Source organism: Antennarius striatus, chromosome 13 (assembly GCF_040054535.1).
Source record: "Antennarius striatus isolate MH-2024 chromosome 13, ASM4005453v1, whole genome shotgun sequence".
Lineage (NCBI taxonomy): Eukaryota > Metazoa > Chordata > Actinopteri > Lophiiformes > Antennariidae > Antennarius > Antennarius striatus.
In genome coordinates, this window is record NC_090788.1 from 2883870 (window position 1) to 2910946 (window position 27077).

Here is a 27077-nt window from a genome sequence, read left to right on the forward strand (position 1 = left end):
AAACGTATTCTCCCTTATTACAACACGTTAATGAAGAAACCCAAGCGAGAAGCTGCCGTGCTTCAGAAAAATATGTTATAATTTGGCATTTTGACCAATTTTTAAGAAAAAAACAACAGATGAGCTACCAAACCTGAGATCCTAGCCGCCTTGTGGCGTCCTGTTATCGGCGTTAAGGAGCTTGAACTTACAGATTCTGATATCGCTCTGCGCTCTGTGTTTAATTACCAAACACCACTTGCTAGAAAACTCAATTGACCTTCTCCAGCGAGACAATAAATAATAAATCCCATCTCTGGTTGCTTTTCTTATGCACACATATATTTCTCTCACTGAGAGCAAAACAAGTGTTAATACATCTGTAAGCCTCCCCGATCTTTAAGTCATGCATTCATTCCTGCAGAACTCTGCTGGTGTTGAAACGTTCCTCCCTTTTGGACGAGCGTTAGTTCACATATTAAAGGTATGAAAAGCGAGGCGGCGTAATCGATCACGGTTTGCGTCGAGCGTCGTCAACACTTGTTTGCGTCAGCGTTACATCACCGTTGCACGGTGGACTCATTTTAACACAACCAGTGTGAATCCAAAGCAGAGGCAGTGTTAGTTATGATGGATTACCCAGCTCTCCAGTATCTCAAGTGTCCACCTTATTAACGAGTCGATTTCCTGATCAATACAAGTTGATCTAAATCACAAACTCCCTTGGAAAATTGGAGTAACGCCTTCTGGTACATCTTGTGAAAATGTTCACGTTTTGTGACCCAATGAGGAGAAAAAAAATCCCTGCTGTGGCCCCTCAGGCATGAAAATATGTGTTTTTTTGAAATCTCACTTTGCGCCACTTGTGTTGTTTGTCTTTGCCTCCTTCTGTCCTTTCTAGGCTTCTTGGACGCGACCAGACAAATATGAGGTATTGCTACTAAAAATCTGATAGCCTAACTCTAGAGGTGATACCACCCCCCATCCCTCACCCACAACCTGCGGAGTAGACCACCCCCTTTTTTATTTTTTTATCACCAAACAAGTGCCTCCATTTAACACTCACTACATTTAGACCTGCACTAAATATGTAGACGATTAGACGCGTAGTACAGTACATTTAAACCATTTAGTTCCAGTATGCATTTAGCCCTGCCTTATTTACTCGTGTATTTCTGTCGACGAGTTCCATGTGGCGTCTTAGACGCAGTCACAGAATCTGAAAGTGGGTGTTCGGTTCTTTGTGCATGCTGTTTTCTCCTACTGTACCGCCTGGCAGGTGATGAAACAACTTCCTGCTTTGGCTTGAGTGCTAGCCACGGCGCTAACTCACCATCACTAATTCTTAAGAGAGTGGTTTGAATTGTTGCAGCCTTGAATATTAAACCAGGATATATTAAAATATTAAAACCTGCATGTTTTTTTTGTTTTTTTTTAATACAACGCATTACTTTAGCTTCAGTCAGACATCGACTTCATGGCATCTCATGAGTTTCCCCTTCTGTAGCGTTTGGTTCAAATCTCCAAACCGCCACCAACTCCTGTCTGAGATTGAACTGACAAAAGAAGTAGAAAACATTATTCTCTACCACAAAAAATTGTATTTTAGTCTACATTTGCGTTGGAAAAACACACAATGAACTCCAAATAAAAAAGGTTTTAGCATTGAATTAGGAAAACACACACACACACACACGATAATCCAGAATTCCGGACTGCGTGCAACAATTTAAGATTTTAAATCTGCAGAATATATTTGGCGTGTGTTTGACTTCCCAGCTTGTGACCAGTGTTGAATTCCATCTCTGAACGCTCACCTGGTTTCAGGCTGTGTGATTTAAGGCTGCAGCTGCAGCATAGTTGTTATCACATTATGGTCTTTATGTGCATTGAGTCTTTTTTTATTTTTTTTCACTGACACATTTGATGAATTATCCCATTATAGCTATTTTTACACCATGTGCGGCGCTACATGTAGGGAACCCAGATACTGATGGCGGATCGTCCTGTAGGTTTCCCTTCCTTCTATCTTCTTCCACTTGAGGGACACGTTTGATGCATCATGAATAACCTTTTAGCTCTCCAAAGTTGTGACAAGGTGAGACGTGTTAAAGCCGGTATTTTCATCCTGATATCATTATCTGACTGGAGACGACGGCCAACTAACCTGTCTTCTGAGTACGTCTCGCCCTACACCGGAACCGATTCTAATCAACGGCGGCCGATTCCGTGATGGGCAAAAAAATCACAGGCTGCTAAGAAAAAAGACAGCGTGAATACATGAATCACAAGCCGCTGTTAAGTATATTGTCTTTAAGTCAATAAAAACGCACTTGAGAAGGGAAACTGACACCATCAGCACCGTTAACCGTTGCTTAGAGACCTTGTTGTTAGCGGTGTTGAAAAAGGCAATCAAAGCAATCGTGTCGAGCTGATGAAGTGAGGAAAGGTCACGACAAACGTGCATTAAGGTAAACGTGTGACGAACTAGACGGATGACAAACAGGCTAACAGCTGAAGACAGCATCCGGGGGGGGGGGGGGGATTAGAGATGAGTGGAACGTCGAGCGGCTTTATCCCAACTAGCGTTGTCTATTTAAAGACGTCGCTCCGTCGGTAAATGCATTTACGATGTGCTTTCATCACGTAAGCGTGAGTTTTGTTCTCACAGAATTTGCTGATTGAATGTGAGGAAAAAAACCCCTGGTGATGCTGTCAGCCTTGATTGGTCAGGCGGACGTGGTGTCGCATCACAAGAGCGGCGGACAAGTTTTACTTCGGCGTACGTATCAATCAGGGCGACGGAAGAGCGATGAAGACGGCGTGTTGCACGAATGAATGCTCGTTTATAGTCGTCAGGCGAACAGAGTCTTCAGGTAGAAAAAGAAAAAGGTGTACCAGAAGTTTTTAGCTACAGAAAAATGCTAAAAAAAAAAAAATAAGGATGAAAAACTCTCACTTGGAGACCAATCTCACAATTAACATGAAATCGGCGGATGTTGTCGGCTCCATCAGGTGTTGTCCAACCCACGCACGCTTCCTCTCATCATATAAACCAAGCAGCACAATAAAAAAAAAAAGAAAACAACAGTTGTTCCCACCGTTGATTATTTTTTAATGAACTTCCTACTCCGAACCAAAAAAAAAAGACTAACGAGCTTCGGGATGTTTCAGCGTTATTGGAAACGCCGCAGCGATGCAGGCCTCCAAGCTTAAAAGCAAAACATGGTGATAGAAGTATTTGTGATGCCGCCATAAAGCGGAGCTCCCAGTCACATTTCTGTATTTACAGAAATCCAGTCTGACATTAGCGCGTCTTTATCTTTTAATAGAGTCGGTGGGGCTGCGGAGGCTGAAATGTAGAGGCAGCTCATCTGGAGTGAAGAGGCTTTGTTCCAGTGCGTCAGTGATAGTCGAAGCCTGAGCAGCCAAGGTCTCTTTACAACAGCAGAAACACAGGCGTTTGACGGGGTTACGTAACGCAGCATCAGACCCCTCCCCACCCCCACCCCATCCCCCGTAACCGAATCAAAAGAGAGGATGAAGAATGTAAAAACGACTCGGAAAATTAATTCAACAAATTATTTGTGAAATGAACATTCCAAATTAATTAAAACAAATTGTGTGCCAACTTTGTTTAGAGAACCGTTGTTCCTGCAGTTCACCTAGAGGGCGCTCTCCTGTAATCTTTAAAAAGAATGGCTAAAATGATTACACAGAGAAAATACCTTCGGTTTTTATTTTTAATTTCTGAAAATATAGAATAAATTTTATATCTGATGCAAAAGGAAAATGTACTAATGTAGTTGAGGGAAGGTCGTTTCGCATATGACAGGACGGTTTTTTTGTCGAGGTCGATCTTGGTCCGCCAACATTTGCGAAATTAAATGAATATCTGAAGGACGTCCCTTTCTTTCAACAGCAGAAATGTAAATTTAGCTCTTCATGTGTTCCTATCCGCATGTCAATGGTGACTACTTCCTGTTTCCCCCCCCTCTCCCACCTCCCAGAGGAGAAGACTGACGCTGCCCTTTCCATATATCACAGGACGCTCCTGCAAACCTTCAATAAACGATTTGTTCCTGCCACAGACGTGTCATCATGTTAATACAACAGATGTTATTAAATCATTTATAAACCTTAAACGCAGAAGCACCTAAAGTTTCTGAAATATTAATAGAAACTCATGACAGCTTGAAGGAAGACGTACATCCCCCCGTTGGTTTCCCACCGTTCGGCGCCTGGAGCAGGAGGAGCTGTTGCTGTGTTTTTAACATTCAGAGGCTTTACAGGGTGTCCCGCGTAGCTCCCACTTCATTATTGATGTCTTGGGTTTTTATTTTTTTATACCGCTACCTTCTGTAGCATATTTTAAAGCATATATCTCTGTGGGAAGATTTTATTTCCTAGCTGGGGAAAGTACTACATATGCAAATCGGGAGGGGTCCAGGATGCGAATATAAATCTAAGGGTGAACAAAGAACAGCAGCAGAACACGGAGCGCCGTGTCCTCTGCCCTCGTCTTTGTGTTTGCTTGCATGCACACAAACAGGTTGCGGCGCATCGTTAAAAATGCAAGCGAGGTCACGACGCTGACGGGCTCACACCTGTTTCCAGGTGTCCGCGGCGACCCCTCGGTGTCGACGTTGCGGGTTGGGCTAAGCAGGCAGGGCCAATAAAGGCAATCTGCGAAGGGAAATAAAGAGGTTTAACAAGCTATTTGTCTCAACTGCAATTACACCGCTCCGCCTACAATTAGGCAGACTGTAAACTTGCAACTAGACTGCTAAATGCGGGGGCATTAATCGACATTCTGTAGGAGTCTGCAGTTTATTGCGGGCGCCGGCTTCCAGGCTGGTGCAGGGTTAGACTTGCTGTTACGCTGCATATGTGAGAGATATAAAGCTTATTTCACATTGACGTTTTAATGATTTTAAGATTGCTCTGTGTACTTTGGCGACCTGAATTTCACTGCAGATGCAATCACATTTGTCCTGACCTGGAACTTTAATCTTAGTTACTTCCACGCTGTTGAGGATAAGGCTTGTAAACAAATTCCAAATGTGTTCTTTTCATCAATCGCCATCTTCCCCCCAGCCTGTCTCTGCCACTTAAGGAAATGTGGAATTACACCTTAGATTTCGCTTTATCATGAAAAATTAAAGACACCGTCTTCTAGTCTTTTTCCCTGCCCTAGGATTTATGTACTGTAGGTTAGCTGTCAATCAATGTTAGTGGAATTTGAGTTCAGCTCCAAGTTCATGTTCTATTTTTTCTTGTTTTATTACAAACAAACTAGATACACGACCCCCAACACCTCTGCTTTCCTTACTTTTCTCTAGACGCTCTCAGTGTGAATTCACAACTCCTACTAAACATGCAATCTGGACGGAATAGCGCATTCATTGCAACAGTGCATTCATTTTAAGAAATGATGATTTTGTGTGAGAATTATCGCTTTCTCTTCTTCGTTTTAGAACATGGATAGAAATATCGTGGTGCGCAGCCACGCCCGGGTTTCGTCTCTAACCCTGAAAAATGTCCAGTTCACCTACGCCGGCCAGTATCTCTGCACCGCCACCAACTCCATCGGTCAGGACAACCAGTTCATATTCCTGGAGGTCCGCTGTAAGTACTCTTCTTTTTTCTACTTTCTGTTTCAAGTCATTTTAAAGTGAATCATTTTACTGAACAGGAAACATAAAGATTTGTAGTTATCTAGGAAAAAAGCTGAGCTAACGTCACCTGCAGGTCGACTTGCAGCCCATCGAATGTCCTGTGTTGGCAGAATATCATTAAAGAGATATTTTTTTTCTAATTTAAACCTCCATCGTTGTGTTTTTACTGGTTTGATTTACCTCATCCATTACTTATGGAGATAGAAGACTTCTGTTGGGAACAGATCAGAAGTGATAGCCTGGTCCATAGACCATCAGGATGTTTTCTGTCCACCTAGAACCATCAGAGAAGTACTGATTTATAAAGTCAATTAACTTTAACTCTTGCCTTGGGCAAGTCCCTGCAGGTGGAATGCCTTGTGCTGCTTTCACATCGCAAAGATGAAATGAAATTTGTCTTTCATTGCTTTATCTGTAAAAGAATATCTGCAATGATGTCAGTGGAGCTCAGCTTTTACAGCTGAGCCGAGTATCTCCTTGTAAAAATGTAGCCTAGCGTAGACTGGAAATCACTCATGCTGTTCATGACATGATGTGACTCTTGTTCGCTGTCCACTGGTAATATAATACCTTGACTGAGTCCGTGGGTCAATGAGTCTGACCGATCTCCCTCTAGATGTCCGACATTGTCATCCTTTCTGTTACCCTACGATGGAAACTAGTTCCGTCCGTTGGGTTTCAGTCTCTGCCAGGAGATCTTGACCATCGGCGACGGTTGGAATGCAGTAACTCGATAGCTTTGCCTTCAAGCTCCATTGTTAGCATTGTGTAAACCCAGTTTGACTCTATTCCTTTCTCACAGCTTTTAGATATCACTGCCAGATGTTAACTAATACTTTTCATATGAACATATTTCAACAGTGTCACTAATAGACATATTATGGACCACCATATGTCAAAGAATTACTGTCAAACAAATGAATTGATGCTCGGCTGAAGGAAGGAGTTTAGTTCCAGGGTCTAAACCCTGAAATGATTCCTTTTCAAAGAGACTTTTGTAAGACGCATAAAATACATCTGTCTTGTGTCGTGTTGTGTTGTCCTGATGTGGAACAGCTGCTCCAGCCACTCCTATCAACTCCTCCGCCGTCAAACGAAATGTCTCACAGCTACTAATCTTGAGTCAAAATGTTAGTGATCAATTGTGGATTGTAAAATGACACCCTAGGGACCATGACAAATCGTCAATCTATGATGTCCACAACATTCCACAAGTATTTTGTTCCAAATGTAAAAAGTGCAAAAGCTTTTCTTCCCTAGACGATAGTTCAACGGGCCCGTCGCCGTTAAGGTAATGGTTTCGTCCGATTAGTTTTTCTCAGCACCCTGAGAACTTTTCAAGGGTTTGTTCATTTGCTGATGCTTTTTACCTGCAGGCAGGAAAATCAATAGCACTTGCAATGCGATAATAAGTGTAAGAGATCACGTCGTTCCAGTCAAGGAAAGATCAGAACTTGCCCTTTACTCAGAGAGAGATTGCTCCTCATGATTGCAAATTGGCGATACTGATTTTTGACTGATTGATTGATTGATTGATTGACAGCAACGTGTGCAGAAAATCCTCAAAATTCTCAAGAAATCCTAAATACATGAAAGCTTTTGCCCTATAAGCATTCCCTTATCACTAATTTCTCATTAGAGTCGTAGGGGAAAACTTGCTGATGAAGTTAACACCTACTGATTGCAGTTCTATATTGCAAGTTGCAAAGTGACAACAGCAGCGTTTCCACTCTCAGGTGCATTGAATTGCCAGCTGTCACAGGTGAAAATATCAATTTATATTTTCCTCCAGCTCTTCTGAAATTAGTCCCGAAGATACTTTCCCCTGGAATGCGACGCAAACGATGGTCTCTACAGTGAAACTCATTTGTGAAATAATCACCCTTAACTGTACTATTATTGAACTCTATTATTGAACCAAACTGTTCAAAATGCTAAATTCCTAAATCCAATAAGAACCCAATGCCGTAAAGAAATTGTCCGAACTGTTTCCCAGCAGTCATTGTGTTGCTGCCAATATAAGGTTGAGAGAGAGAGAGAGAGAGAGAGAGAGAGAGAGAGAGAGAGAGAGCAGAGTTTGCTGGGTCAGTGGCACCATTTCGATTTGTTACCATGGAAACAGAGGTCTCGGTTCTGACACAGCCTTGAGGTTCAGTGGCTGCCGAGTCTTGATGTTACTTTGTCTTGTGCAACTGCCTAATTACAAAGCATCTTAAGGCTAAAGTAAGAGAGACAGAGAGAGAAAGAGATGCTAATTTTTTTTTTAGATTATAGTTGGATTTGAACAACGCTCATCTAGTCTACAATCTGTAGGAAAAAGCCACGGTTACCAGGTTATATTCACGTCTAGAGGGTCAACATTATCAGGCTAGTAAGAGCTACAATTCCAACATAGTATCCACACACCCCCTCAAATTCAAGCTGAAGTTCAGTTCCTCCACTCCATCGTCACATTTTTCCTTCTACTTTGATGTGATGGAGCGCAGAGACAAAAAAAAGAAACTTCAAAAGAGAACCTTAAGCCAGCTCAGCTGTGTTTCGCCATGCGTTTCTCCATCAGTATCCCAACACCCGCTTTTAAAAAAAAAAGACGCGTGTGTGAATAACGGATGCCAAATTGTCCTTTATCTCATTTCAACATCTTTAAAATCTGTTCCCACATACTGTAAATAAAGTCGGTCTTAATTGGATTAATATTCCACGCTCTCGATGCACCAGCAATTTGCTCCAGATATAATCACAACACGGCGTTGATAGAGTTGTGTTAGCGCTCGCAGTTAGCCAGACTAATCAGTGAGTAATCAGGTTGCTGATTCGCTGTTACCAAGCAATTATCGATAAGAGAAGGTGCTTTGTCTTGAACACAGCTTTCACTCTGTGTCCTCTCTATCGCCGTCCGCCCACCCCCAACAATGACGACGTTATCTAGGCATGGAACTTCCTATCTGCTGCACAGCGTGATCCCATTAGCCGGACTGAGTGTGTCTCTGTTTGCCGCTGCAGGACCGACGGAAAACGTGTAAAAATATTTTTCTGTTGGGGCTCCGTTTGTGTCAGCAGCCTGAGGTGTGTTTAATGCAAACGTCTGAAAGAAAACGGCGCTTGAGCTCCAAGAGGGTCGTTTCCTGGACAGATGTAGTCTCATCCGTCCTGCTGGCTCTGCAGTTAGACATGCTAGCATCTATTTCTAAGTCCTGCTATCTTTAAACCCCGTTGTATTTTTATTTAATGATATTTTTATTCTAAGAAAACCATCCGTCCTTCCCTCTCCTGTGTCTGTACTTATCTTTAATGATCTAGGCAATTACAACCATGCCATTTTAATTCGAATGTCATCAAAGGTATTGATAACATCGCCCCCCACAGGGCTGGAAGACCCCTCCTGGAATCAAACGAGTAGTTCAGGGACGCCGCCGTGAGCCAGCAAAGGATAAAAAAAAAAGTCGTACTTGAAAGAAAGAGCAAAACCAATCAGAGCTGCGGGCGATGAAGCATCTATCGACTCATCCTCGCACATCAATTCCAGGGGGGTGGGGGTGGGGGGTGGCGAAGCGCTCAAGGATCCTGGGGGTCAGAAGTAAAAACCTTGGCTGGGGTCGTGGAGAGGGGGGGGTCGCAACATTTCTCAGCACTGAGGAAGCCCACTCCGCTGGAGCAGTGCTGAGGGACGTGAGCTGGATGTAATGAAAGGAAGACTCATCTCCTGTTACACACCCCGACTCCACAGCACAGCCAGACAGAAGTTTGCTCAGTGTTCTTGCTAACTCACGACGGAACACCTGTAAGACTCTCGGTGCGATAATGCTGCTCAGCCATGTGGGACATTAAAGCTTTTGTAATTTCTGTGCCGGTGCGTCGCAAAATAAAACACAGTTCCTCTTCTTACAAGTCACTGGGGCAAAAAAGTGGCAGTTTGATGCCCCATAAAGACGGCGTGGGGTAGACTTAAGAATTTAAATTGCTATCATAGAACACCCTGAATGTATAGGAGCAACAAAACACTGCTATTATAACACACTTATATCTTCCTGTTTGGATTCCAGGTACAGTCAGCATTGCCATCACTCTGGCTGCCTTCAGCAATGTTCTGAATTCCATTTTTTTTTTTTCGGGGTACAAGGATGTCTAAATGAAGTATCTTACTGGCAGTGGTGATAAGATTTACGGAGAAAAAGAGCTTCAGGAAAGGGAGAGAAATCTCACCAATGATTTTTCTCCTGCAGCACAAAACCCAGTGTGGCTGCTTCAGCGCTGTAGATGAGTTCAGACAGGGATGTTCAGGGTTTGACTATAATAATATTAATACTAGTTGTAATTTGTAATCGAGCAATGAACATGAAAACTTTTATTTATTGCCGTTTTCTGCCTCCCATGCTGGTTTTTTTTTTGTATTCTGAACAGACTCTGTTGGGATTTTAACAATATTTTCTCTCCTTTGGTTGCTGTAGATGCTCCAAAGGTGCGAGGTGCAGTGGTTTGGTACACATGGGAGGGGAACCCCACCAACATCACCTGTGAGGTTCAAGCTCACCCCGGGGCGTCGGTGGTGTGGTTCAGGGACGGACTGGAGCTGCCCTCCGCCAACTCCACCAACATCAAGATCTACAACACGGGAACCATCAGCTACCTGGAGGTCTGCCTGTTGTTCATACCTGGGTTCTCTTAATGTTTTAGTTGATTCCTCGTGTATTCGTTTCCATTTGCGGGTTTAATTGCTCGAAATGAAAAACAGGATGGTAATTTTAAAATGAAATCAGAAACAAAAGAAATAATTTCCATTTCCAGTGAGTGTCCTGAATAATGAGTATCCAACAAGTACTTTTCATAGCAAATCCTACATCAGGGATGATAATAGTAGACAAATTACTGAGTACTGAGAGCTGGGTATGTTAATGAAGTAGTGTGTAGTGATTAGTTCCTGAAGTAGATATCTGTGCATCTGCATAACGACCCCTCTCTAAATGAATTGTGATTAGCTCTGATTAAATAACTAACAATGTATATAATTAGGTCCTTCTGTGGTGTATTTCTACTTCCTGTTTTCATCACATGAGTGTGTTGTTTCTCATCGTTTCCCAGGTGACTCCCGATTCCCAGACTGACTTTGGCAGCTACAATTGTACAGCAGCCAACATGATGGGCAAAGAGTCCAGAGAGTTCCTCCTCATCGAAGCAGGTTTGTTGGGGGGGGGGGGGGGGGCACGGTGATCACGGCAAGGTTTCACGAACATAGATCGCCCTATTATAACCACTTCTGTGTTCTGTTGCTACTTACAATGAAAGATATGAGACGTCACTTAGGATTTTTTCCTAAAAGCGCATCAGGAAGCCGCTTCTATCTGACAAAAGACGTGTCTTAACTGCTCGCATAAAGGAAGTGATGTTGCCTTTAAGTACCACCTGTTTCAGATTAGCTTTAATAGTCGTGGAGAAAGCAGCTCAGCACCCCGTCTAAGGAAAGCCTTGCACACCGCTGCCATCGTGTTCAATATTGTCTGCCACACTTGCAAAAAAGAACCCTTGAAATATCTATATATGTAATATTTTTCACATTACTATATCAATGGCATAACTTGGCCTCCAGTATAAAACACCTGCATTACACGCCATTGAGGGCACCTAGAGTCGATATAGTCTTCATTTTTCCGCCCGCTTCTCTTTTTGCAGACTTGCATAAATCGGATCGGTGTCCGGTGTTGCTTTGTAAATGTCACGACTGCAAATTAAAGTTTCAGCACAATGGATGCGACGTGAGGTGAAGGTCGATTGAACGCCCTGCAGAGACCGTGAGCGTACCGTATGGTGGATGAACCCTACAGACCAGACAAATTGACCGCCGCCGTTTAAGCCGTCCTCCTCCTTGCGAAAGATAAAAAAGAAATAGCATATGGTGCTGATAGAAGAGCGCTAAATTATCCAGGGTGACTCTAGCTCTAGCCAGCCTGTCTTTGTGAATCAAAGTCCACTCGAACAGATGGGGAAACCGTCTCTGCAGATCTTCAGTCACTCGTTGCCGCGGATATGAAAGGGTCTGATCTGGACCAGAGGGTTATCAATCAGTGCTCCAGGGACCGGATCAATACGAGCCAACAACATCAGCCCCTCTAATGCTTTTAATGTAATTATCTCCCTGCCAAAGCACGCAGACAATGTGCTTAATCACACATATAGTCTTTCTAGCCTGCGTCGTAGAGACTGTAAATTACTCGTCTTTTCTTATGCAGGAGGCTCCGGAGGCTGTATTTCAGGTTTTTTGGGCGCAATAAAAGCAACCCGGAGATTTACTTCCATATGTAGGCGAGGAAGTTTGAGCTGGGTGAGGCGAGGACACGAGATGAGATCCATATATAAAGAAACCGTAAAGCATTAACAGGAGGATTCCATATGGTGCATCAATTCGATCATGTTGAGCTTACATGGGGACAAGATGTAAGTTAAGTAAATTAATTTTATTTATTCATGAAGTTCCTTTTTGGAGGCCTTTTTGATAGTGTTGTAAATTTGCGTAGAGGAAGCCGCCGACCTCAGTCTCCTTTCCCCACCCCACTCCCCCATTGGGTGAGCAAAGATCGGGATCTACGATCGTGGATCAAACGGCGTCGTGGTAAGACTTTTAGAAAGAGACAAATTAGAGATGGTGCAGATAAAAGTGAGATATGTGCTCATTGTGTGAGAATAGACCGTCGGACGTAGCATCCTCCATACTTTTCCATCCATGCTTGCTGTTTGGCGAAGGTTTGAGGAAGACCACGTCCATCCCTGTGTCTCTGTCTGTTGCAGATGTGCCTGAATCTCCACAGATGTGGCTGGTGTTGCCTTTCTCCAGCACAGCAGAGGTTCACTTCAGAGAACCCGAGTCCACGGGAGGAGCGCCCGTCATCAGATATAAAGTGGAATGGCGTTTGCCCGAGAGGAACTGGAGGTCCGTGGAGTACAAAGCCGAAGACGGTGAGTCACACGTCTCTCCAGAACAACGTCGGCATCTCAGAATTCCATTTCCGTTGAATTGTTTTTGTCTGCTCTTGCCCGCATGAATCCCATGGAAGTGGGTGTTTTGGGGTATTTTTAGAATCTCTCCTCAAGCTCTGTCTTCTGGCAATTTAAAATGAATCGCCTGCATCAGCTACACTTCAGTGTCGCTTGTGCAGATTTAATTGTCACCTAAATGTAAGTGTTTCTTACCCATAAACTTGTAAGTATCAAGGGAATCTGTATCATTGTGATAAAACACTTACATAGCAAATACAGTGTGGTTAATAATCCATGAAAAAAAAAATCACTAAATCAGTTAAAAGACACTTAAAAGCGTGCAGCTTGTGTTAGTTTACGATCTCTTCGTTGACATCGTCGCTACACAAAAAGCAGATACGGAGCGACTCTGCTGCAAACACTTCAGTCAGCATTAATGGTTAATCCAGACGTGCCAGTTGATGCCTGATGCCAGGAGGAGAGGTGGAGCACCGCTCAAACGCTGACAGGCCTGAGATAATATCCCCCCACATCACCCAGTTTTTGTCCCGTCTGCCACACGGGACACATCATCGATACCTCTGAAGGCAACTGGGGAGCCACCTGTCAGAAAGGCCTACGCCCCCACACATCAACGGGGGAAACGTTAAAAATATCTCAATCAAGCACGTCATCCACACCCCGGTGACGTAAAGCCGTAACAAAAAGATTCATTTTGTTCCGTTTGATTTATTAATCCGTTTTTTTTTTTAAATAACAAAAAAAACCAGAATGTCAAGGAGGAAGGAGGTGCATTGTTACTGATGGGGGAGGATGAAATATGTGGAAACAGTTTCAGGCGTCTCTGCCGGTGTTGTGAACCAGCTCTGCCATCATATGTTTGGTAGCAGTACTGCTAGCACACCACACCCATCATCGATGTGGGTTCTGCGTGTAAACAGCATCCGTCTGGGGATGCAAGAAGTCAAAGCACGGCTGCATGGAAACCATTAAGGATTTTCTGTTGAGTGTAGCGTGAATATGTGACGAAGACCCCATCTTTCCATAGGTGCGGGGGTAATGGCTGCGTTCCTTTTGTGTTTGGTCCCCAGCGTGAATTTGTATTTGCCGTTATTGTCAACGCATCCCATGAAAAGCACTTCCGTACCACGACTGGCAATGAAAACCTTCCCATTCATTCTCACCCATTCAAAAATGGGTCAAAAATGAATACTTTTCTCTCTTTATGTCTCAAAATACTTTTTAAAATAGTAAACTGGGATTGTAGCTTTCAGCAAAGATGCAAACAAGGCAGAAACGACTAGCAGAGGCCTTGTTGGGGACTATTTCAGCAGGAAGTTGTGCATAGAGTTGTTTTTAACTCTGTGAAAAAATAGTAAGTAAATAAGAAGGATAACATTAATTCATGATTCATAATAAACAGGCAAGGAGCTCGAAAACACAATACATTAAAATGATTAAAACAATTTGCACTAAACAAAATTAGTCTAGCTAGAATAGCGAATAGGTTGTGACCCCATAGCCTGAACCGTACGGTAAATAAAGCCAACTTTGTTTATGATGGTTAAAATTATAATTAGTGCCATTAGTGTGGATTGTGCACCTTATTTAGTTGGATGAGATCATAAATACAATTTCAGCTGCTGGTGTTGTGTTTGATTGGGAAGAAATCTGTAACCGTAATCTTTTTTTTGGGGGGGGGGGGGCTTTAATACCTCCTGCGATCAATTTGCTAAACGTCGGCGGCCCCCTCGACGCCGCGGTGAACACCTGACTGTAGCCGCGGTGATTAACACCCACTAAAAACAGTTGAGTTTGAAGTCATTGTTGTGATTTGTAGGGGATAACCTTTTCAGGAAGCCCGTGCGGTAATCAGGGCTAAATTACTCCGGGCTCATCTGAACATGATTGGTTTCGCCGATGACATCGGTTTTTACTGATTTTCCCGCTTAAAAAAAACCCCAGTCGTGAATTAATTTGGCCTTATGCTCGCTTATAGCTGCAGTGGCACAGTTGCCCCCGAGCAGCCACTTCTGCACGGTTCATTCCGAGTCTTTCTCATCAAGACATTAATGGGAAACACTTTGGAAATTTCTCTGAAAGTCTGTAATCGAAATACATTTCTGAGCTGTTTTGCACGGGGCTCTACATTTGTTCTGAACCATGAAATTACTGTTCTTTGTATTACGCAGTGAGATATGATTTTATGTCAACGGCTGAAACACGTGTGTGCATTTGTGGGCGAATCTTGATTGGTGCCTTGCTAATATGCAAATATAATTGTCTAGGGAGAAAAAAAAAAGTACATTTTTCTAAGAAGTGGAGAAAAAAGTTTAAATGTTTTGTCAGTGCTTAAAAGCAAGAAATAAGTAATTATATTAAGAGATTAAAAGCTCCAGACTTCCATAATAACTTTATTTCTGTACCAAATGTCACACCTTCTGCAACACTTTTGCTTAATCCAATTTTTCTTACTTTTGGATGCACGGATAGTCCGAAAAAGGAGTGGATTTAATTTTAGCAGTTTAAATGAAATAAAGAGAAATTGAGCCAAAAAAGCGCCGGCGATCCGACGCCACAGCAGGATTATGTCCGTCACGAGGGCCGTCCCTTTCTGTTTCAGTGACTTCAGTCGGCTGGAGATGGAGCCCTCCATGGAAAACAAATGCTGCGTCAGCAGTTTGCTTAAATACAGAAGCCCGAAATTGCTAAGTTTGCTTTTTTTTTTTAATGATTATCTTGTGATAGCAAATGATTTATGCTGTTATCTGAATCGGGAGGAAAACGAGGGATCGGTCAGAACAGCCGAGTCGTGTGGAGCGTTTCAATCGCGTGCTCATCCAGAGAAAACGATCGGAGACGTTCACGTGTCTTTTATAATTGATTGACGATTCAATCTATTTTCCAAGATGATATAAATTCACAATTTTTACACAATTTAAAAACAAAACAAAACTAAAAAGCACATTTCTAAGACACGCTCTCCTTCCGCAGCCTTGGAAAAGATCACCATCGTCGGCCTGAAACCGGAGACCAACTACGAGGTCAAGATGTCCGCCATCAACGGCAAAGGCGAAAGCGAGAGCACCTCGGTCAAAACCTTCAAGACCGAGCCAGTCCGTAAGTCCCGCCCCTTCCTGTTTGTGTCCTTGGTTGTCAGCGTTTTTCTCTGACCTCGCTGCTTAGAACCTGATCCCTCTAACGCCTGTAGAGCTGAGCCCAGATTCTTCCCCCTCATAATAAAGGAGAGCTCCTTTATTCCCATAACAGTCTTTTTCCAGCCAGGGGTGGAACATCCCACAATTCTGCAGCTTTACAATCCGACTCAATTAACTCTGAGTGTAACCTGTGTGTCCTTCGTCGCTAAGGCGCTCCTTCTCCTCATGAATGTTTGCGGATCGCGCGTCCTCCTCTTCCGATTCCTCGCAGAACTGTCCTTTTAGCTCGCTATTCAGGTGATTTAGCGAGAGCGTTCTGAGAAATACTCCTGCTTTCTCAAGGCTGATTTATTCTTCGATGCAGCGCGTCGACGCCGTATTTATAGTTCGTGATGGCGCACATTTTTAAAACTGCAGGCAGAGGTCGAGGCCCGACGAAGACGGTTTGTTTAGCGAATGGAGAGAGGGAAAGAGAGGAGAGATGGCCCGTCTGTCGGTCCGATGAGGGAAGATTCGACGGCGTCCCATTTGACATTGGCGGCAATTTGCTGGATGTTTCTGTCACCGGCGGTGTTCTCGCACATTTCCTTTTCTCGAAAAAACAAGACAAAAACAAAAAAAACGCTCAAACCGTCAAATCACAGCTGCATCAAAAAAACATCCGGCGGCGTCTGCAAACCGTACTACGGTAATGAGCAGGTGCATAACACCTGTCACAGCCAATCAGAGTGTAACAACTTGTCGTCAGTTGTGTCTCTTTTTGTTGTTGTCTATTTACGCATCATTAGAGAACTGATTAGCATTTATTCAATTATATAACAGAAAATAATTACACATTCCAAATCTGGCTTTCCCGGAAACAATTGAGACATCCCATCATCCCATCAATGTTTCGTTATGTTTGACGGATAAAAGTATCAACCTGGTTCTGAATTACTTTTTTTCATGAGATCAATGTAGATGCAAAAAAAAAGGCTTTAACCAAGTTGTTCACACAATAAAAGTCTATTATCAATATAATCGGTAACCATCTTTTCTGTCCATCCATCCCAGACTGATGGTTTTTCTGTTCACCTTTTGTTTGTTTTAGTTAGAGCCACGCCCCTCATGTCCCGCCTCCACCTGTGGCTCCTCCCCCTAATCCTTCTAAGACCACGCCTCCACTTCCTCCATCCACATTTTCCCCCTGAAACTTCAGAGAATCTCCCACCTGCTTCGTCTTTTGGTGTTTCTGCCGACGTCTGAAGTGTATTTTAGATTTTAACTCGACAAAAAACAAACAAACACGTAACATAAAGGAGTCAGATTAAAAAAAAAAAAAAAAAAAACGCGAGCTCATTTAGTCTTTCGTGGGAAAGTGTCATCCAGAAAAACCCAGTGTTCTATTTGAGAATTTGAATTTAAAAGTGAAATATATCTACGGAACAAAGCGAAGGAAGAAAGACGTAAGACGCAGCAGACTGTGGCGGCGGGTTACCGTTACAGAGCTGCCCTCTTTCATTGTTCAAATTTTTTTTCATTTCAACCTCTTTCTTTGTTTCAATGCTTTCTCATCCTGGTTTTCCATCTGTTCTGTATTCCATCGGACTTCTCAGGGTATTCTTCCACAAGTAAGTCTTATTTCTCTCTATCTCTCTCTCTTCTGCCTTATTTTCCTTTGTACTGTTTCCATCTCCACTGCATTCTTTTGCTTTATTTCCACCGCTCTCTCAGAATATTGCTATTTAAAAAAAAAAAAAAAAAAATCACGTCAAGAATAAATAGGTTCTATTTGAGATGGATAAGGTCCATGAAAGGAATGAACTTGTTTTCAAGGGCTTCTTCAACGCATGTCCTCCGTTGAAAGAAAAGTTCTCTATCTATACATTATTGTACTTTTTACAGCTCTTCTTCTTTAGTATCCCTTCCTCTTCACTTCTTTACATCATAGACTCTGTGGTATCAAGTTTTTTGCCCTATTCTAATGAATCAATAGCTGAAGAAATGTCATATCATATTACTGAAATGAATACTAATATGATGTAAAAATCAAGGAGGCTCACGTGAAAAAAATGAGTATTCAGGCCGTCATTTCCCCCCCACCCCCCAAAAAAAAGCACATGCTTTCATTTTGAAGTTTTCATCGGCCATTGACTCGGAGGTCGTTCTAAAAACGCTGCTGGTTTCTGTTGAGGTGCAGCTTTTATTTGAGTAAATGATACATTTACAGCTGCTCAGAAAATGTTTTTCCAGTGATTGGTTTGTTTTCTGAATCACAAAATAAAGAAACTCACTCACTGTAGGCTGTCATCAGCGAATAAAAACCTGTACACTCGTGTCAGCTTTTGTAATCTCCAGCTGAAGGTAACAAGAGTCATTTATGAGAATTCTTTTTATAAACCTTGGTTACGAAGCGCTTCACAGAAAATGACAAAACATCTTGACTGTAAAATGTTAAATGTTAATACCAGAATGGTAGCAACCAATTAATTTATAACAGATACTTCATTAATGCTTTCCTATTAAAGAAAGTTTTCTGTTAGCGTCTTTTAAAAATTGCAGCCCGAATGATTTCATTAAACATCGTTTCACACTCCGAGGACTCGGACTGCAGAAAGCTTTTATTCACAAGCTGGGATCTTGAAATAACCAGCAGATTTGCAGCCACAGATCTTGGGAGAAATCCCAGGGACACAAGGCCCCGATAAATCTTTAATATAATTTGGGCCAAGGCCATTTAAAGCTGTAAAAATGATGAGTAGAAATTTTAAAATCAATACGGAATAAAACAGGTAGATGTTGTAAGTTGGCCAGAGCGAGGGGGGTAATGTGCTTGGTGTCCCAGCATGCAGTTGGGGAAGGTGTCGCTGACTGATAATCCTTTAAAATGCATAATAATAGTCAAGCCTGAAAAAATAAGAGCATTGATATTTTTCTGCTGATTGTACCAAACGGAAAAAATCAGCTAAACCAGGCAGCTATTAATCATGGGTTTAATATGATACTAAACAAGTGTCTAATTCTACATAGTTTGAGTCCGTGACTATTATCGGTGCAGGATTTGTGATCATGTGACATCTGACCGACATCAGGATTGGCCCATACATCTAATGCTAGCTAACAACTTAGCTTGTGTTTTGCTCTTGCGGTCATTTTCTCCTCATCTTCAAAATCAATGCTCGTTTTGCACGTTTTGACCTCCTGAGAACTCGACTCTTCAGGACGTCTGTTGAGAAATACACGTGTCCCGCTACCTCAAACCAATGAGATGTCCGTTGTTTTTGGACGGCGCCATGGAGGCGATAACAGATACTGAGAAACAAAAATGAGTCACTGTTGCGTTAGAACGTTCCGGAGGAATCTCTCGGTGCGGTACCAAAAACAAAACTGACCCCGACGACAGTCTCCTGTTGAGAGGACCAGCTGCTCTCACCGTGTTTTCACCATCTTTCAGTTTCATCAGAGGTCCCAACCACTATCCCGCCCACTATCGCCGCTACCAGTGTGACCTCTAGTGAGTATGTCGGTGCCTGCCTGACTTCAGATTGGTGTGGGAGCTAATAAACCCTTCCCCACTGTAGGGAAGAGCAAACCAGCTGAATGAGTTTGGCTAACTAGTGGTGCTAACAGTCTTGAACTGACATTTCTACTAACAACGATGGTTAGCGTTTTAACCAGTGGACTACAATGTTGTTTTTGGTCCTGGGTTCAAATCCACCTGAGGAACTGACCCTTTTCTTACGTCCCGTGATTGGTCTGAAAGTTTTAATCATCCCCCAAGAAGAAAAAAGTGCAGGAAACAACCCAAATCGTGCTTCCGTTTTTGATCCGGGGCACCTTGAGAGACCCAAGTTTTTGATTGAAACCGTGTTTTTGTTCAGAGGTTTCACACCCGCCACTCAAACTGGAAAGATCAAACTGAAAAGTTGGAAAGTCTGGTCCCAAACAAGGAAGTTGTGAAAGTTTGCTTTGACCTTTAACGTGTGAAAGCAGATCCCGGTAGATCCAGAACTCGATTATGAGTCCGAATACTTCCTTCGCCCAACAAAGCAGAGCTAAACTCTCCATTTAAATATGTATAATGTGCAAGTTTGCTACTGCTCTCTGCACGATGCTATTTTTTCCTCTATTTTTTCACTAAATGATCGGTGGGCATCGTTGCTTCTCCCTACAGAACCTAACTTTGCTTCTCGGTTGTACTTCTGCTGTAGTTCTTATGGAAACCATTCAGTCACCGGCCAATCTGATTGGTCTTGACAGTTGTTCGGTGTTCCTCATCGTCGCGTCCAATCAGCTCAGACAGTATCGACTCATCTGTCACGCATGACAGAGCATTCCACATACTTTAGGAGATTTCTGTCTGTGCAGGAAATAGACTGAGTCGTGCCTACTGGGCCTGTTTAGAGATTCTCTGCAGAACTCTTCCTCTCAGGTAACAGATGAGGCTACCGCCTGATGCTAATTAGCAACGCTTGCCAACCCCCGTCGCTACTGCATCATTATTTTTGTGCAAAGTGATTGCACCTTTGTGCGACTTGATTCCAAAGCTCTTTGCTCTCATTTGAGTTTTTTACATAAATTTTAAAGCGACATTTGAGGGACCGACGTTGCGGCGCGCAAACAAACAAGCCGCGTGGGTTTGCTCGGCGGTCAATGGAGTAATCGCTGAATGTCTTTCGATGCTTCGTTTTAATTAAGGTCCTGATGTACTGTATGAGAAATGTTTCTAACCAAATTTCTCCCTCTGAATTCGCCTTTTAACGCCTTTGTGAGACGACAGCCTGGACGTTACTTTAGATTCACCTCTGATGAACTGCTTAATATTTATGCGACGACTCGACTTTTCCTGCCTTTGCATCATTCAAATAAACCTGTTTTTTTACCAGATGCAGTATTTATTTCTCCCAGTGTTTCATCCTTTAACACTTCTGCTGTGTTGTCTCTCGTATTAAGCTGGCATTGTTTCCTGTTTTCCTCTTATTAATTTAACAGCAGTCAATGCAGACAGGGTTTGAAAACTAATTAATGTCTCCATATTAAATGTAAAAAATAAAGCAATTTGGATGCCTGAGGAGATTCATGACAGACATTTAGCCTTAAATCATGATCTTAAATTCAATATCAAGTTTATTTATTGATACTGACTCGACGTGCTTTCAAAAACAACAAAACTGTCTGCTTCATAATTCATGGGGGGGGGGGTGGGTTTAACTGGGTTTGTCTATTTACGTGTTTCTCCTGGTTGTTTGTGTGCCTTCTTTTTGTTATCCTCGTGTTATTTTGTATGCATCATTCCTGTTCATTGGTTTATTCTGTTTTTCATCATTTCAAATGTTTTGTATGTTTCCCATGTGCCCCCCCCCCTCCAACCTCTCCCACCCCCCACCCCCCCAAACCCATCCTTCCTCCCCTTATGTTTTCCTATCGACAAATCATGTGCGTGCACATCATGTGACTTTGTCATGTGGCTCTTGCATGGTGCTGATGATGTCGTCTCCGCTGGCCAACAGAAGGTAATTTTTTTTTTTCTGTTTAGTTTGCGATCAGACGAGCTCATTTAGACGGAATCTTAGATTAGATTAGATTAGGTAGGAGATTAGAGCATTTTCACTTTAGCGTAGACGTGAAAAGAAGTGTAGAAAACATTTAACACAAGTGCATGACCTCTCCATTTCATTCATCTTCAGACTTCAGACATTTAGATTAATTTTATAGTGAGTTAATAGAAAACAACAAACATCGCATTTACTGCATTTGTTCGTATCCGGATTAATCCCAGGTAAAGATCACATATTATCAGCTGGAAATTATACGTAAATTAATTAGAAATTCCAAGCTGTGTTCTTTTACATGTAGTTCAACTCTGACTGACATCATCAACATGTTTTTTAACCCATCACTGAACCCATTTTCTCCTATAGAGCATTAACCTGAGCATTTATTCATTTACCTGCGTCTGCTGATAGAACACGCCAAACGCGACTGATCGAATTTAATTAGATAATCACACGTATGTGCTGATTAATTTTACTCCTCATACACACCTGCATCTTCTTGATAAATTATGTCGTTTAGCTGACACCGGTTCCCTGATTCGCAGCAACCCACTGCATTACTGCAGCATGCAAGTTTATTTCCTGGTGACGCCCCGATCCTTCCTGTTCTGCTGTTTCTGAACCAAAAAATGTCAGTCCTGTCTGCATGTGTCCGTGTCTTTTTACATTTATTTCCTATTTAATTATATAAAGAAGTGATATAAATTATTGCATTTTGCGCAACAAAGTTAGAATTTCAAAAACAAAGCTGGGAACTTTCTCTTTTGCATGTTTAGGGCCAGATTGACTCATAACCTGAGGTGAAAAAGTTTATTCCCTCACTTAATATTCATCTTTCAATGTCAGATATTTTTTTAAAAATTGTCTAGTGCAAGAACAAACGCACACAATGACACCGCAGCTTCTTTTCTCCACCAGCATGCTCTCAGTAACTGATCCAGCTCCTCCTGCTGCCTAAGTGTCGCGGTGTCCGACATTTCTCGCCCTGCATGGACAGATTTCTGGTTCTGTTTCTTCCTCTGTTCTATTCCTCAGAAAACCAGTTTGCTAACTGACTGACGTTCATGAATAACCCTGAATGCACCGACGCTGACCCTTCCACCGTGTTTCTAACCGACACTGTCTGATTTACTTCCAGCGTCCGGCATGCTTTCTCTCTCTCTCTCTCCGATCTAGTGGAACGCTGCTAGATCTGCATAGGATCAAGGAACAAAGTGCCTTTAAAATGCATTTTCATTTAATTAACCGCTGACAGTGGTTGTGTGAAGCGATCAAAGTTGGCTCTGGCACCATGAATGCTGACATCTGTACCTGCTAAATCTGTTGCTATCCAGGAAGTAGCCGATCCAGGTGGATAATCAGTTTTGGGATGCGAGGCTCATCCTCCTCGTGGCTCTTAGCATTTAGAGAAAAGATCACACCCCCACCCCACACACACACACACACACACACACACACCCTCCCATATGACGATGTATATGTTATTAAAGGCAGTAGAGCGACGCGTCCGGCGGACGGCTGCCAGCAAACAGCGAATAACGACGACGCTAAAGAGCATCCTGAGGCGGCTCTGTCACTCGTCCTGTTAACGCTCTGTCCCACCAGTCACACTCAGCACACACTTATTTTAATGCACATGTTAGCACCCTACACACACACACACACACACACACACATCCTGAAATATTAGCTGTTTTCCTTTTGTTCACATTGACTTCACATGACCTTCATTGACTGGATGATTTGTCCCGTGCAGGGGAACCCAGCGCCCCCAAGGTTGAGGTGAAGGGCCCCCATGTGGGCAATACCATTAAGGTCAACTGGATCAAGCAGGATGACGGCGGTTCCCCCATTATACACTACCTGATCAGATACAAGGCTGTGAGTATGATGGATACTTTGGTACAACTTGGTTTTAAAGAGTTAGCTAGAAAATAAAAACATTGTGCCCTAACAACCTCCCAGGGGCAATCAATCAATCCAATCAATCAATCAATCAATCAAATCAACCAAGAATAGGTGAATTGGTCAATGTAACTTGACCGTAGAAGCGAATGTTAGCATAGCTTTGTAATCGAGCTGGCGACTTGTCCAGGGTACACCCCGCCTCTCTTCGGTAGCCAGCTGGGATTGGCGCCACCATAACCCCCCCCCCACACACACACACACACACACACACACACACACACACACACACACCCGTATTGCTGGTAAGTGGCTGAAAATTATAAATTACATGTGTCAAACTCAAGGCCAGATGTGGCCCTCCACATCATTTAATGTGGCCCCTGAGAGCAGTAAAAACTACATTTCCCACAATGCAGTAATTCAGCCCATTTTAACTCTGAAAAAAACCGTTTGAATAAAAGTAATGTTCTAACTTGTGTGTGATGTTATTTTTCGTTATTCTCTTGGATAGTTTGATCCTTGATTGATGGACTTCTGTGGGTTTAATAAGCTGACAAATTAAAAGGATTTATGTTAGAACAGAGAAACAAGCAAATATACTTTTTCTGTGTAACTGTAATGTTTGCAATTTGGATTATTAATACAATCAGAGTTATTTAACATTAAGGAGTAGTTACTTTTATTTTAGTTTTTTGTTTTTTTACATTACATTGAGTTACATTGAGTTACATTTATTAGTTACATCTGACCCTTTGAGGTCAGCTGTGATGCTGATGTGGCCCTCAGTGAAAATGAGTTTAACACCCCTGTGATAAATAAATGAAGATAATGATTAGATAAACAGTCTCTTGAAGGTAACCAGGACATAGTTAATATGAACATATAGAACCCTTTTTTTTTTTTTTTCTTCTTTTTTAAGATAACTGAGCTAATTCAGCTAATGACGTTAACTCGTTGGCTCGTGTTATCTGTCCATCAATGTTTTGTTAAGGGTTCTGGAAGTTCCTAAAAACTCTCATCTCAGAAACATGATAACAGCTACAGTTATGAACAATAAAAACCAAAAAAAAAAAAGTCAGATGTTCTTTTATTATGTTTCAAAAAGGCGTGAAGAGAAATAACTTCCTGGACCTTTTATCTGTGCTAGAAACCCCCCCCCCCCTCCTCTGCTCAGCGACCACCTGAAGGGTTGGACAGTTTTCAGGGAATCCGAAATAACCTTTCCCTTCAGAGCTGAACGACTTTGACTCTCTACCCCCCCCACCCCCCACATTGCATTCTTTTCTCAGAGGGGTGTATCTGACTGGAAACCAGAGATCCGCCTCCCCAGTTCCAGCGAGTACGTGGTCCTGAACGGCCTGGACTGGAACACGGAGTACGAGGTTCACGTGGTGGCCGAGAACCAGCAGGGCAAGTCGGAGCCCGGCACCCTCTCCGTCAGAACGGCCACGGAACCCACCACCGTCCCAGGTACCGCTGCCACCATCCCACCCCCCCTCCACACCCAGCACCCACACAGACACAACAGCAGTGAACAAAGGCCCCCGCCGTGACCAGAAAGACTCTAACCTGCAGTGTGGTCTGACTTCCTGTTTAAACCATGGGATGGATTGTTTTAGTTCCAAAAGCCGACAGGAAGTGAAGTGAGCGTCGACCTGGAATGCAGACGAGGTGTTAATAACAGATAAAAGGTTTAACTTTCATTCTCTTACTGTCCACCGTTCTGTTTCTGGTTTCCATCTCCTCCGACTAATCCCTTCTTTTTTTGGAGATGTTTTATCTGTTGTGTATCCCACCACCTTATTTTGCATTTAAAAAAAAAAACGTCGCTCTCACTTCACGTCATCGAGGTTTTTGTCAGGTCAGCGCCGCCTTTGGATCCTCATGAGTTTTTTGGGGGTTTTTTCCACTCCTACGTTTACAACTCTCTGGTCTCAACAAGCTCCAGCAAACTGCTCAGTGAGCTCTAAAGTCGATCCAGGTATTAGTCAGACCCACAGAAAGTGTTTGGGGTTTTTTTTCCCACCCCTTGTGGTCACGGTCGGCCTTTTGTCCTGCTGTTGTTTCACGTGTGTGCTGCTGTTTTTAAAACTTGGGCTGCCTCCCCCATCAAAATCATACCTGAGCCATAAAACAAGTCGAGCTTCTTCCTCTTTTTTTTTTTTTTTTAAATATATTTTTACTGTTTTCCAGCCCCACTTTTTTTTTTGGTTTGTTTCTCCTCTTCATTTCCCTCAAAAAAAAAAAAACCCACAGCCTTATTGCTTCAAATGTTTTTCATTGGAAGCGTCGACCGAGCATCAGAGCATCTCCTTCGACAAACGCAAACTTGATTAGAAGCAGATGAATGAGCGTCTTCGCACGTCGGATTTTATCGGGAGATGAGACCTCATAGAAGCAACGAGCGTTTTTGATGAATGGAATTCACAATGCTAAACCACTATCTCACGCCTTCAGAGGAATATTACGGCCTTTAGCTGTGGTGTAGATGCAATATATTCCTGCCAAGAGTGTTATGAATCAATGATGAGGCTTCAGTATCAGGAAACACATTAATGGAAATGGTGGAATTACTCGTAATCCTTCTATGCATTAATACTCCAGTGAGAAACTGTTGTACAGCGGTACCTCTACTTACGAAATTAATTGGTTCTAGAAGAAATTACGTAAGTAGAAAATTACGTAAGTAGAGACGCGTTTTCCATGCAAATACCCTAATCCGTTCCAAGACACCTATCTAGCTACACACAGAGGCCCCTCTTAGCCAATGGGATGCCAGGATGCTCGGTAATAGCCAATGGCAGAGTAGCTATAAGAATGTTGCGTTCAGGAACCTGTGGGAGCATACTGTATTTTTACCTTTCATAAGTCGAAATTTCTTTCGCAAGTAGAGGCAATATTTTCCTGTTGAGGCGTTTCGCAAGTAGAAAATTTTGTCTGTAGAGACAATTTGGGTTTGGATCTGCTGACAAAAAGAAAAATGTCGAATGACAGCAGCTCTACCCTTCAGACTAACTAAATAATTATCCCCCTTCTGCCGATGTAGACAGACCAATTAGAGGGACATTATCCTTCGCCACCTCCTCATCAGTGAACACGCAGGTGGTGGTAAAGATTTTTTTATTTTTTTCTATTTTATTCCTGCAGAGAAAAACAAACTCAAACTTGAAATATTTCTCATCTTCTTCCTACTTTTCGTTGTTGTTTTTTTTAATTTTCATTCTTTTATCCTTTTTTATCGACGTCCTCGGCTCAGGGGGTTCGCGATCGATCTGAAACAGGAAGTGTTTTGTCCTGAATATGTGGGGATGCAGCCCTTTTTTACTGTCTTTGCATGGTGCCACTTCCAACTGGATTAATTTTGTTCCGATCTTTTTACCCGGAGTCCCTCCAAACAGCTACCGATGCATGGCCCATAAAGAAAACCGGCAATTTTACTACTTTATGTTCTTTCTGGGCACCAGCCATATAGCAGTGGAAGGTTTGGATCACTAGTAACGCTGCCAGAGCAGAAGTTTGCATGGGGCTTCATCCAAGTCAGTCCCCCCTCCCACACACACCCCACCTTTTAATTTCCAGTTGTTTGTGATGCTTGGTGCTTCTTCCAAGCTGCTGTTTTTTTTTCCTGCTTCGCTCCGAGGTATGTGGGGAATTTCTGGAGGTTTATTTTTAGCAGCCACATCTGCTTATAATTCCATTTTTGTAACGTCAGCATAAAGCAGCTGCTTCTTAAATACAGCGAAATTGGCAAATTATGAAGGGCAGGTTCGATCCACTTTACATTTGTTTTACTTTTTTTTTATTTTTTTTTAAACATATGCTCAGAAAGCAGTCAATCATAAAAATGCAAA

At 42.6% G+C, this 27077-nt stretch overlaps 1 protein-coding gene across 4 annotated transcripts in view; it reads left to right on the forward strand.

Annotated features, from left to right (window-relative positions):
* The window catches only part of ncam1a (neural cell adhesion molecule 1a), a 202490-nt gene that overhangs the window by 154554 nt on the left and 20859 nt on the right, over positions 1 to 27077 (forward strand). For 2 of the 4 annotated variants that reach the window (XM_068330418.1, XM_068330422.1), the window contains exons 9-16: positions 881 to 910; positions 5457 to 5607; positions 10106 to 10290; positions 10737 to 10833; positions 12438 to 12605; positions 15621 to 15746; positions 23075 to 23199; positions 24516 to 24696. In XM_068330418.1, the coding sequence (XP_068186519.1) occupies positions 881 to 910; positions 5457 to 5607; positions 10106 to 10290; positions 10737 to 10833; positions 12438 to 12605; positions 15621 to 15746; positions 23075 to 23199; positions 24516 to 24696 (1063 nt within the window). The remainder of the gene's footprint in view (positions 1 to 880; positions 911 to 5456; positions 5608 to 10105; positions 10291 to 10736; positions 10834 to 12437; positions 12606 to 15620; positions 15747 to 23074; positions 23200 to 24515; positions 24697 to 27077) is intronic. The other 2 variants (XM_068330421.1, XM_068330423.1) reach the window with 1 other exon arrangement.